At 40.4% G+C, this 12,805-nt stretch overlaps 1 protein-coding gene across 4 annotated transcripts in view; it reads right to left on the bottom strand.

Annotated features, from left to right (window-relative positions):
- Positions 1-4,818, bottom strand: part of LOC134349420 (transcription elongation regulator 1-like) — a 95,210-nt gene extending 90,392 nt beyond the window's left edge. For 3 of the 4 annotated variants that reach the window (XM_063053694.1, XM_063053695.1, XM_063053696.1), the window contains exons 1-2: positions 4,654-4,817; positions 221-449 (exon numbers count right to left, since the gene is read on the bottom strand). In XM_063053694.1, coding sequence (XP_062909764.1) covers positions 221-449; positions 4,654-4,769 — 345 coding nt within the window. In that variant the 5' untranslated portion in view covers positions 4,770-4,817. Of the gene's footprint in view, positions 1-220; positions 450-4,653 lie in introns of all 4 variants that reach the window. The other variant, XM_063053697.1, reaches the window with a different exon arrangement.
- Between the last annotated feature and the right edge of the window lie 7,987 nt (positions 4,819-12,805).

The following is a 12,805-nucleotide window of genomic DNA, read 5'->3' as shown; positions in this document are numbered from 1 at the left end:
TATGCTAGTACAGATTAACTGCAATTTACTCAACTGGACAGACATTTCCAAAAATGTCAAATCACTGACTTAAAACAAAACGCCCTTGATGTCTATAAACATGATCTACAAGATCAGAAGTTCAAATAAAATAAGTTAAGATATCAAATAAGTTAAAATATAAATGACCACAGGAGAGTGGATAAAAATGCTTCCAATTACTTCTACCTTTTATACCTACCTGCATATGTGGTGGAGCCATGGGAGGTGGCATTCCTCCTGGGGGCGGTGGAATTGGTGGCATACTGGGATCAAATGGTGGTCGCCCAAATGGAGGACGTGGTGGTGGTCCTCTCATCATGGCAAATGGTGGAGGAGGTGGACGCACATGAAGTGGTGGTGGTCCCCGCAGCATTGCGTTTGTTGGAGGAGCAGGGCCACGAAATCGTAATGCCTGCTGATGCGCCATCCTAACGGGAAAGATAAAACACAAATAGATGAGACTACTGGAGTATCATCTTTAAATCAATCATTTCCATTTCCACATTTTGTGTTCTTTTTCTGCATTTGACTGATCGGCATAAGCCATCCACCAATAGCTTGATATCAAATTTCTATGTCTCTGCAGTAATAGTTACCTTCCAATCCAGGGGTTCCCAATATTTTTTATGCTATGGACCCCTACCATTAACTGAGCGGTCCACGGACCTAAGGTCGGAAACCACTGTTCTCATCTGCTCTTTAACCAATGACCAATATCTAGTGGACATATCATGGTTAATAACAACTTGGATAATTTGTACAAAAGCAAGCAGTTAGATATCCCTCAGAACTCACTGAGCAGAACTGAGTTTCAAAGCTGGAACCTTGGAACCACGTAGCAAACATGCGTTCTTTTGCCTTCAAAACATACATTCATTGTAATTTTTAGAAAGTTTTACTGTACAGAGAAACATATTTGCTATTCTTTTACTTTGATGGGTACTATGAACAGAATTAATTCCAGAAACATCACATGAACCTAAATCAGAAGAAACAAATATCACTTTTCGATGCACAACAGAACTTAAGAAACGAACATCAGAATGTTATTTTAAAATCCCTCAGTAACTTTAACACAAAGAAAGTGACAACTACATTTGACCCATTTCCATTGTAACCTTTACAATTGCATGGAACAAAACTAATCACACTAAAAACATAAACATTTGTTTCCCATGCAAACTCAATATAATGGGAACAAATAAATCTCATGCACCAGATTCAACGGTATGACAACAAAGATGGTGAAGGGGGCCGGGACATGGAAACTTTCAGCAGTCTACAAGGGAAAGGAGAAACAACAAACAAAAATACAAATACTGACTTAGGTATATCCCCGTTTCAGTTGCAACAATTTTCTTCAGGATTTCAAATTTCCCACTTTTCAAAATCAAGAATGCAAAGACCAAAAATTCAATAATTCATTTTTTGAAATTAACGTCAGCTTGTAAACAAATTTATACTTTGAATTACCTACATTTTTTTGCAGGGATAAGCTTGGGGTGTGGATGAGAAATTCTGCACACAATCTATTGAAAATTTTACACAAAGCAAATCAATTCAAATTCAAGAACACTGGACATTTGAACATTACAATAAAATATTCAACTACATATCACATTAAAACTTTTGGGATTTTAGATTAGGAAAACAAATCTCACGACACAAAAAGATTACCTTTTAATTCAAACCAATTACCTGCCACATTATCTGGAGATTAATATATCAAGATATGTTCTTCCATATACTTTTACAATGCATTACTCTCCAAATAATACGAGTCTCCTAACTCAGATACTGAACTATTACCTGTCAACATAGCACCAACTGGGAACATACTGTTGACTCAAACCAACCAAAATGCTGGAGGAACTTGGCAAGTTAGGCATCATCTATGAACTGGAATAAACAGTCAACCTTTCAGGCCAAGACCCCACATCAGGACTGGAAATGAATGGGGCAAAAGTCAAAATAAGGTGTTGGGGTTGGGGGATTGGGAAGGAGTACAGTCAGTTGGTGAAACCAATTGAGGGGGGAAGGTGGGTGAGAGGATGAATTAAGAAGCTAGGACTAGAGAGATGAGAGAGATAAAGGGTTGAAGAAGGAATCTGAAAAAGAGGGAAGAGTGAGCCAAATGAATCATGGAAGAAAAGGAAGAAGGTGGGAGGTGATGGGCAGATGAAGAGAAGGGAAAGTGCAAGACGGAAGAGGTGCCAAAACAGGGAATGGAAAAATAGGGAATGGCTTGCTGAGTTCCTCCAGCATTTTGTACATATTGCTCAAGATTTTCAGCATCTGCAGAATCTCTTGTGTTTGTGTAGAGTCAATCATTATTTTACTTTAGCACTTGCACTAATTCCCTTTTGTCAGTATCCATTCCAACATGTGGAGCTCACGTACTTGTCGAAACTGTGCAGTGGAATGTATTTATCAATACTCATATATGCAACATTCTGCTCAATGCTCAAGGAGAAATATCTCAGAGGCTCTCAAACAATGTATCGCCTGACTGTCCTTAGCCTCCTTGAAAGCAGCAACGGCTCAATGCATCATTTTCAAGGTTTTCATATAATACAGAAGAATATAAACGAGAAAAACAAACAGGGAAGAATTCCACACACAAAATGTTGGAGGAACTCAGCAGGCCAGGCAGCATCTATGGAAGAAGAGTACAGTTGACATTTTGGGCCGAGACCCTTCAGCAGGACAGAGTTCACAGGGAAAAACTCCAATGAACATCCAGTGAACTGATTCACAAGGCATGAGGCAATGTAATCCAAGCAGGCTTTGAAATCAACATCTTAACAAGATGCAAATGTAATTTTATGCAAAAACAGGGCAGTCAATATCAGCCAACCTTCAAGAAGTCTTGGTCATTTCAATATTTCTGCAAGGATTGTCAGTTCTTGGCATTAAAGCACTTAATACACTGACTGGCAGAATATTCCAAGGGCAGCATCAGCCCAGTGGCATTGTTGCTTCTGCCCCAACAGCTAGCAAAATACTTGATCAGGACCACTCTTAGCATTCTTAACATTGATGAACAGCAATCAGAAACATCAGATATCAGGACCTCCCCAATTTCCATCACAGTACGCACAGACCTATCACACTGGAGATCAGCCAAAATAGTCAATTCTGTGACCTTCCTGATTTCTGCCTGTATATTTGTTAATACTGTACACCAAAATTTTTAACTTCAGAAGTTATTTCTGTTTAATTTTTTTAAACTTTGAAACTCATTCACAAAAGTTTCAGTACTAGCATGTGAAGAAATAATCTCAACTGAGACATAAATGTCAAAGAAACATAAGGGACTGCATAACATTTCAAAGCAAAGGATGGGAGTTAACTGAATTCCCCAATAAAACCATCACTAAAACAATTACCAGTCATTTACTGTTACTGATATTTTGCTCACAAATTAATTAGATATTAAACAATTTGAGATAATTCACAGATGTAAAGATTTCCATTTAAGTATCATAAAAAGTGCAAATTAATAAATATATCTGTGGTAGTGAAGAGCAGGGGATTTTGGAGAATTCTGGCGTTCCTAGAGAGAAGCCTATTCCTACCTTGTAAATCAAGTTATGGAAGCTGTAATTCCATTTACAACAACACATTTTTGCAAATCTGGATTTTCAATACTGTACTTGGAACTATAATCCTAAATACTGAAATCAACTGGACGTCCAACATGTGTTGTTTTATCAAAGACCACCCATATCTAATGCTCTTATTCAAGCTAAGCAACAACAGCCTTTACACTGATATGCCTTTAAAAATAAATTTAATTTTAACTTATCTATACTTTAAATGCATAGTGTTATTGTTGAATGTATTAATAAAGCACAAATATTACTATATCACAAATTTTAAACTATTTTGATAACAGTATTTCTTCTGTAATTGGTTTCTTCTGTAATCCTATGTATTTGATTTTATATATTTAAATCCTACATATTTGATAAATATATTCTGAGAATAGGTCCGTGGCTTCACTGGACTGCCAAAGAGGTCCACAGCATAAAAAAGATTAATAACCCTTGGCTTACAGGATTTTATCCTGGTATCCTTTACCCTAACAAATAACTACACAGAAAGACAGGAACGAGAAGATGTCACAGCAGTCTAATCAAATAGCCAACATTTACAAGCAATGGTCGATTGGCAAGTTCCAAGAAGGTCATGTATCAAACTCCATGATTTCAGGAAAGCAACTTAAAGACAAAATTCCTGCAAATGAATTGGTTTTGAATTTTTTAAAGAAAAATCAGTATGAGCAAAGTACGTGCGATGTGATTAATTAACCGTGGCTGTACCATGCCTCAGACGCTACTCGTGTGAAGTTTATACATGCGCTCCTTGCAAAGTTAGCAGAGTTCCCAGCGGTTTAATTCCCTTTACGAAGATTTGAATGACTACTGAGCCTGGACGGAAGAGGTGCCGGTTCCTTTCTTCCAGAGTGTGGGAGAACAGACTTCACACCTCTCTCCGGCTGGTGTACAGGTTGGCGGCCCAAGGCCCGGCTCAGTCAGATCGCCCTCTCCGGGGAAGGGGGGAGGGGAAGGTTTGGGGCAAATGGCGTGATTTAACCTCAGGGTCCCAAACCTACTCATATCCACGTACCGAGCCTGGTTGGAGGTATCGCTGTTGGGTTTAGGTTGATCGCCAGCTCCATCCGCCTGCGCCTGGCTCGGGTGTAACAAGCCATCCTGCATCAACAACCCCACGTCGGCCATCATGAAGAGCTATGGGGGGAGGGGAGGACAGAAAAACCTTCCGCTACCACCGACCGCTTCTCGCAACGTACCCTGCTGAAGTCTCCCGCCCAGTCACCGAAACTCCATTCGCTGCTGGGCTGCCGGGCCCGCAGCTGATAAGCCCAGCTGCTTGCCACTCGGATGACATCGGAGAGTCTGTCGGATATCGCGTTTGGTTGAAGTGCGACGTAGGAAGTGATGTTTGCAGCTTCCAAGGTGCTCTGCCTTGCCCTCCCCCTTCATTCGTTCCGCTGCTGTGGGAATGCCTTTCTGAGGAGACTGCGAGGTTATCATCAAACAAAATAAATAACTCTCCCTGGTTACAGTTCACTCGGAGCCGCGCAAAGGTAGCTCGTAGATTCAAGGCATCATCTGTCGTGTACTGAGTCTCGTGATGGCCACCAGTCATGGAAGGTTTCGTGGTGCCCTGTCGGGTGTGGACCAGGCCATGGAAGAGAGATAGCTATCTAGACAGACCACGTACCAAGATGTATTCTCGTCACAGAACAACACACGCACAATGCTGGAGGAACTCAGCAGGCCATTCAGCGTCTGTGGAAGAGTGCGGTCGACGTTTCGGGCTAAGACCATTTAGCAGGACATCTTTTCCATAGATGCTGCCTGGCCTGCTGAGTTCCTCCAGCATTTTGTGCGTCTTGCTTGGATTTCCAGCATCTGCAAATTTTCTCTTACTTGTATTCTCGTCAACATGACTTTTCGTGGCTGCGGCCTACCTGTTGTGATGTGACAGATTTATTAAACTTCGAAAAACGTTAGATACCAGATACCTGAAATAAAATCTGGATAAATTTAGGATGGCAGCATTATGTGCACAGAGGAGGAAGGTTAACCTTGCAGGGTGAGGCCTTTCCTCAGATCCGTTCTAATGTATTAGTTTCTCTTCGTTAAATTTTAAAGTGTATTGACACAACCTTCTTGCAATCAGTTCAAAGTTTAAGATCAAGCTAGTAGAAGAAAATATATGTGCTTTTTTTTTAATATCTCAGGTTATTTCACAAAGGGTAGATGGATAGCAAGAAGTAGTAAACCAACAAGGATTGAATACCCTGGAACAGGTGCTGCTGGTAAGCAACCTTGGAAATAAATTTGTGAAATCATTAACTTGTCTAAAGTATCCCACTGCTGTAACTGGATCACAAATTAAGTAAAATTTGTATTGCATCCTTATTTTCATCAACTGTTTTCAGATGCTCTGCAGGAGTAGGATAAGACAAAAACCAACACAATTAACTAGATACTTAGGCAAATAACTGCCAGTTTTGTTAAAATATTTAGGTTTCAAGTATATTAAAGGAGATACATCAAGGTTGGAATTCAAGACATTGTGGTCTGAGGAGCTTAAGTCAAGGTTGCCAGTGGTAGCATGAAACAACTTTGGAATGTTTTAGCCTAACATTATTGCTGGATTTATGCTGGATTCCATAAATGAAAATCAGCCTGAAAAGACAAAAAGACTGAATGAGATAATAAATACTTTATTGATCCTGAATGAGGAATTCTCTCGTACAGCAGCAACATTTAAAAACACACTTACCAGTGTGCAGACTTAACTAATAATAAAGTACAGAATAATAATATACATAATAATTCACTAATGGGAAATAATGTATGAAATAATAAAACAGAGACTATTGTGCTATGATATGTGTTCTCCTGTCGCACAGAGATGAATTACATTTGGAAAGAAAGATTTGCTGTTACAATCCTTGTGACAGCAGAGTTCAATGAGTCTGCTCAAAAGGGTGTTTGACTGCTTATTCAGTTGGTAATGGAGAGGATGTGCCAAATTGTCGGTAATGGATAACAGTTTGATTAGTGACCTCCTTTCCACTATTAACTCAAAAGAGTTCAGGTTGTAGCCAAGGACAGATCCAGACTTTTTGATAGTTTATTTAGTCTTTTTGCACCGATGCTGCGCCTCCAACATAAAGCCACATAATGTAAGCATGGATTTGTGAAAGTAAAGTAAGTTAACTAATTTATCAGAGTTCTTTAAATATGTTGCCCATGGACTAGAATATGAAGTAAACCAGTGGAAGTGTTATACGTTGATTTTCAGAAGGCATTCAAAAGTGTCCTATGTGGAGAGTTGGTTAGAGCACATGGGCCCTGATAATCATGGCTAGAAGCAGATCTGACTAAGAGTCTTTAACCAGAAAATCATCCATTTAGACTCATCCCATTTTATTCTCCCTGTATTCACATCAATTCCCCCTCAACCTTCAGGGTAAAACTATAGGGTCACAAGTAGAATGTATGAATTCCACAGAGTTGGATTGAACTTGGGTTACTGGAGATGTAAGACAGCAGCTCTACTGTACTGACCCTTTCAGATGTGGACCATGAATAAATAAAAGAAGTGAGTCCAGACCTTATACATGGCTTGAGACAAGTATTGACCACTCTTTTCTCCCCCCAACAGATGTTCAACCCTCAATTCCTCCAGCAGTTTGATTTTTGGTCCCGGTTCCAGCATCTGCCTTCTCTGATTCTAAAAAAGGTTTTGCAGACATACGGGATCTGTTTGCAAAGCTAGTCTGAATCACTGTTGTTCCTGGCATATTTGTTGCTCAGCTTTATGGAGATCTGGAAGATTTTACCTCACGGAATGTTGGGAGACAAAATTAGTCTTGCATTTTCCCTCACAATGAGCTCCTATTTTTAATTAGTGGCAGTTGCTATTTAGATGGCAATCACTTCCGGTCTGAATAAGGGCAAAAATACAGAGGGCTACTCATTTTATCAAAATGTACTCTTTTAATTAAGTGTGCTGATTGAAGTTGAGGTTACCTAAATCACTTATTAGGAATTGGGTACATCAGCCAATTCCAATATTTCCCTTAATTAAAATGATTTTGCCTTGTCGTTCAGCAAATAATTATAGGTTGATTGGAGTTTACAATGATGTGCTTTTTCAGTCTCACATAAGTTTTGAGTCCAGCTGAAAATGGCTTTGGCTTTAGAAACATAGAAACATAGAAAATAGGTGCAGGAGTAGGCCATTCGGCCCTTCGAGCCTGCACCACCATTTATTATGATCATGGCTGATCATCCAACTCAGAACCCAGCCTTCCCTCCACACCCCCTGACCCCTGTAGCCACAAGGGTCATATCTAACTTCCTTTTAAACATAGCTAATGAACTGGCCTCAACAGTTTGCTGTGGCAGAGAATTCCACAGATTCACCACTCTCTGTGTGAAGAAGTTTTTCCTAATCTCGGTCCTAAAAGGCTTCCCCTCTATCCTCAAACTGTGACCCCTCGTTCTGGACCTCCCCAACATAGGGAACAATCTTCCCGCATCTAGCCTGTCCAATCCCTTTAGGATCTTATACGTTTCAATCAGATCCCCCCTCAATCTTCTAAATTCCAACGAGTACAAGCCCAGTTCATCCAGTCTTTCTTCATATGAAAGACCTGCCATCCCAGGAATCAATCTGGTGAACCTTCTTTGTACTCCCTCTATGGCAAAGATGTCTTTCCTCAGATTAGGGGACCAAAACTGCACACAATACTCCAGGTGTGGTCTCACCAAGGCCTTGTACAACTGCAGTAGTACCTCCCTGCTCCTGTACTCGAATCCTCTCGCTATAATATTGTAGTTCTGTTGTTCTAGTAACCATAACTAGGAAGTACCATCACCATGCTTAATTTCGAAAGTAGCCCCACTACTCCACCATTTCAAACACCCCAAACACACATTCTAGACACCTATTGTCAATGGGTCATGTCAGGTATATGTGAATATTACTGCACAATAATAAGTTTTAGTCCACGCACAGCTGCAATAAAAACAACTTGCATTGTATAGTAACTTGCAAAATGTCCCTAGGTGCTTTGCAGAAGTATTACTATAAACTGTTTGACAGAAACCACACAATGGTATATTAATATGTGTGAACAAGTGTTTAGTAAGAGAGGAAGGTTTTCTGAAACATTTTAAAGGCACAGAAAGACGGAGAGCCAGGGTGCTAAGGCCATGAAGTCTGCTCCCAGCTGCTGTGCTCTGTGCCCGCTAATATGATGGACTGATACTGAGGCTTGGGCCTACGCCTGGCTGCTCCAGGGTTCAGATCCAAGGACTCATATTGGTTCGAAATGTTGCTTGCTTCTATTGTTTGCATGATTTGTGTTTTTTTTCCCCTTTCTCTGCACATCAGATGTTGGTCTTCATTTTATTTTTCAAATTGGGTTCTTTTGGGTTTCTTGCTTTATGGCTGCCTGTAAGCAAACAAATCTCAAGGTTGTATAATTTATACACTCTTTGATAATAAATGTACTTTGAAATTTGGGAATCAGAATTAGGCTTATTATCTTGCATGAAGTGAAATTTGTTGTTTTGTGGCAACAGTACAAAGACATAAGAATTGCCATAAATTACAAAATAAGTAAATTATACAAAAATGGAATAAGAAAGTAGTATTTGTGGGTTCATGGACTGTTTAGAAATCTGGTGGTGGAGGGGAAGAAGTATTCAATAAGTTCAGAATACAGACAGCTGAAGTCATAGCTTCTAGTTATAATCTATCATGAGCAGTCACAAATAAAAGACTCAAATTAATGAAGGCAAATGGGTTAACTTCATCAATTGTGTATGATGGTGCAACAGTTAGTGCTGCTGCCACACAGTTTCAGGGACATTGGTTCAGATCCTGATTCGAATGCAATCTATATTAAGTTTGCACATTTTCTCTCTGACTTGGTGGGTTTCCTATTGGGTGCTCTGACTTTGTTCTACATTGTAAAGAGATACTGGTAAGGTAATTGGCTGAAGTTGCCCCTTGGATATGGTGAAGTGGGAAAAGAATTGAAAACAAGAGTTGGTGGGCAGGTGAGAGAGAATAAGTTGCAGGGTTGCAGAGAAGGTGAAATAAGACTGTTTGGAGCTAATGGGAGCCGAAGAGGCTGCATGGCTTCCTTCCATGAAAGTAAATACTACCCACAGGAAGTATGTTCAAGGGAGCCACAAAAACAAAGATGAGGAGGAATTTCTTTAGCCTGAGGGTAATGAATCTGTGGAATTTAGGCCAGTTAGAAGAGTGGACTGAAAGATGGCAGATGGAGTTTAATGCTGATAAATGTGAGGTGCTACATTTTGGTAAGACTAATCAAAATAGGACATACATGGTAAATGGTAGGGCACTGAAGAATGCAGTAGAACAGAGGGATCTAGGAATAATGGTGCATAGTTCCCTGAAGGTGGAATCTCATGTGGATATGGTGAAGAAAGCTTTTGGAATGCTGGCCTTTATAAATTAGAGCATTGAGTATAAGAGTTGGGATGTAATATTGAAATTGTACAAGGCATTGGTAAGGCCAAATTTGGAGTATTGTGTACAGTTCTGGTCACCGAATTATAGGAAAGATGTCAACAAAATAGAGAGAGTACAGAGAAGATTTACTAGAATGTTACCTGGGTTTCATCTCCTAAGTTACAGAGAAGGGTTGAACAAGTTGTGTCTTTATTCTTTGGAGCGTAGAAGGTTGAGGGGGAACTTGATAGAGGTATTTAAATTTATGAGGGGGATAGATAGAGTTGACGTGGATAAGTTTTTTCCATTGAGAGTGGGGGAGATTCAAACAAGAGGACATGAGTTGAGAGTTAAAGGGTAAAAGTTTAGGGGTAACATGTGTGGGAACTTCTTTACTCAGAGAGTGGTAGCTGTGTGGAACGAGCTTCCAGCAGAAGTGGTTGAGGCAGGTTCGATGTTGTTATTTAAAGTTAAATTGGAAGCTATATGGACAGGAAAGGAATGGAGGGTTATGGACTGAGTGCAGGTCGGTGGGACTAGGTGAGAGTAAGTTCGGCAAGGACTAGAAGGGCCGAGATGGCCTGTTTCCGTGCTGTAATTGTTGTATGGTTATATGAATTCATTACCACGGAGGCCAAGTTAATAGGTATATTTAAAGCGGAGGTTGACAGGTTCTTAATTAGTCAAGGCGACAAAAGTTACAGGGAGAAGGCAGGAGAATGAGGTTGAGAGGAATAAAGCAATGATGGAATGGTAGAGCAGACTTGATGGGCCAAATGGCCTAATTCTGCTCCTGTGTTTTTTAGTCTTACAGATTAAGAGCAAAAGGATAGCTAGGGACAAAATTGGTCCTCTTGAAGATCAGTATGATCATCTATGCAAGGAGCCAAAAGAGATGGGTGAGAACTTAAATGGATTTTTTGCATCTGCATTTACTTGGAAGATGGAGGCAAGAGTCGACAGAAGTGAGGTTACGGACATTTTGTGGATTACAGAGGAGGAGGTGCTTGCTGTGCAAGGTAAATTAGGGTGAATAAATCCCCAAAGGCTGACAAGGTGTTCCCTTGGACCTTGTGGGAGGCTAGTGCAGAAATTTAGGCACCCTAGCAGAGATATCTAAATCAACTTTAACCACGGGTGAAGTGCTAGAGGAATGAGGGATAGCTAACGTTGTTCCCTCATTTAAGCAAGGCTCTAATAATAAGATGGAAATTACAGGTCAGTGACTCTGATGCAATTCGTAGAAAAGTTATTGGAAAGTATTCTAAGGGACTAGATATGCAAGTATTTAGATAGACAGAATCAGATTCAGATTTATCACGACTGGCTTGTGTCGTGAAATTTGTTAACTTTGCTGCAACAGTTCAATGCAAACATAATTTAGAAGAAAATAAATATATTTTAAAAAGTAAATCAATTGCAGTATATTTATAAAGAATAGATTAAAAATTGTGCAAAAGCAGAAATAATATATATTAAAAGGTGAGGTAGTGTCCAAGGGTTCAATATCCATTTAGGAATTGGACGGCAGAAGGGAAGAAGCTGTTCCTGAATCACTAAGTGTGTGCCTTCAGGCTTCTGTACCTCCAATCTGATGGTAACAGTGAGAAAAGGGCATGCCCTGGGTGCCGGAGTCCTTAATAATGGATGCTGCCTTTCTGAGACATTGCTCCTTGAAGATGTCCTGTGAATTCTGTAAGCCAGTACGCAAGGTGGAGCTGACTAAACTTATGACTCTCTGCAGCTTCTTTCAGTCCTGTGCAGTAGCCCCCCGCCTCCACCATACCAGACAGTGATGCATTCTGTCAGAATGCTCTCCACGGTACATCTATAGAAGTTTTTGAGTGTTTTTGTTGACATTCCAAATCTCTTCAAACTCCTAATGAAGTATAGTTGCTGTCTTGCCTTCTTTATAGTTGCATCAATATGTTGGGACCAGGTTAGGTCCTCAGGATCTTGACACCCAGGATTTGAAACTGCTCACTCTCTCCACTTGTTATCCCTCTATGAGGATTGGTATGTGTTCCTTCGTCTTCCCCTTCCTGAAGTCCACAATCAGCTCTTTCATCCTATTAATGTTGAGTGCAAGGTTATTGCTGCGACACCATTCCACTAGTTGGTATATCTCGCTCCTGTACACCAGGGACTGATTAATGATAGTCAACGTGGCTTTCTGCCTGGTAGATCATGTCAAATAAATCTTGAGACAGTTTTTCAAGGAAGTTACCAGGAAAGTTGCTGAAGGAAAGAGAGTGGATGGACTTTACAAAAGCCTTTGACAAGGTCCCACATGGGAGGTTGGGCAAGAAGGCTAAGTCGCTTGGCATTCAGAATGAAGTAGTAAATTGGATTTGACATTGGCTTCATAGGAGAAGCTAGAGGGTGGTAGTAGATGGTTGCCTCTGAAGAGCTGTACCAAGAGGTATGCCACAGGGAGCGGTGCTAGGTCTGTTCTTGTTTGTCATCTATCTCACAGTCTTGATGATAATGTGGTAAACTGGATCAGCAAATTTGCTGATGACATCAATATTGAGGACTTAGTGGACAGCAAAGAAGGCTATTCAAGCTTGCACGAGGATCTTAACCTGCTGGAAAAATGAGCTGAAAATTTTCAGATGGAATTTGATGCAGACAAGTGTGAGGTACTGCATTTTGTGTGGACAAACCAGGGTAGGACTTACATGGAGAGCAGTAGGGCACTGGGGAGTACAGTGGGATAGAGGGATCTGGGAATTTAGATCCATTG

This window comes from Mobula hypostoma, chromosome 7 (genome assembly GCF_963921235.1).
Source record: "Mobula hypostoma chromosome 7, sMobHyp1.1, whole genome shotgun sequence".
Classification (NCBI taxonomy): domain Eukaryota; kingdom Metazoa; phylum Chordata; class Chondrichthyes; order Myliobatiformes; family Myliobatidae; genus Mobula; species Mobula hypostoma.
The sequence above is the reverse complement of the archived record's forward strand: the minus strand, read 5'-3'. Positions and strand labels throughout refer to the sequence as shown.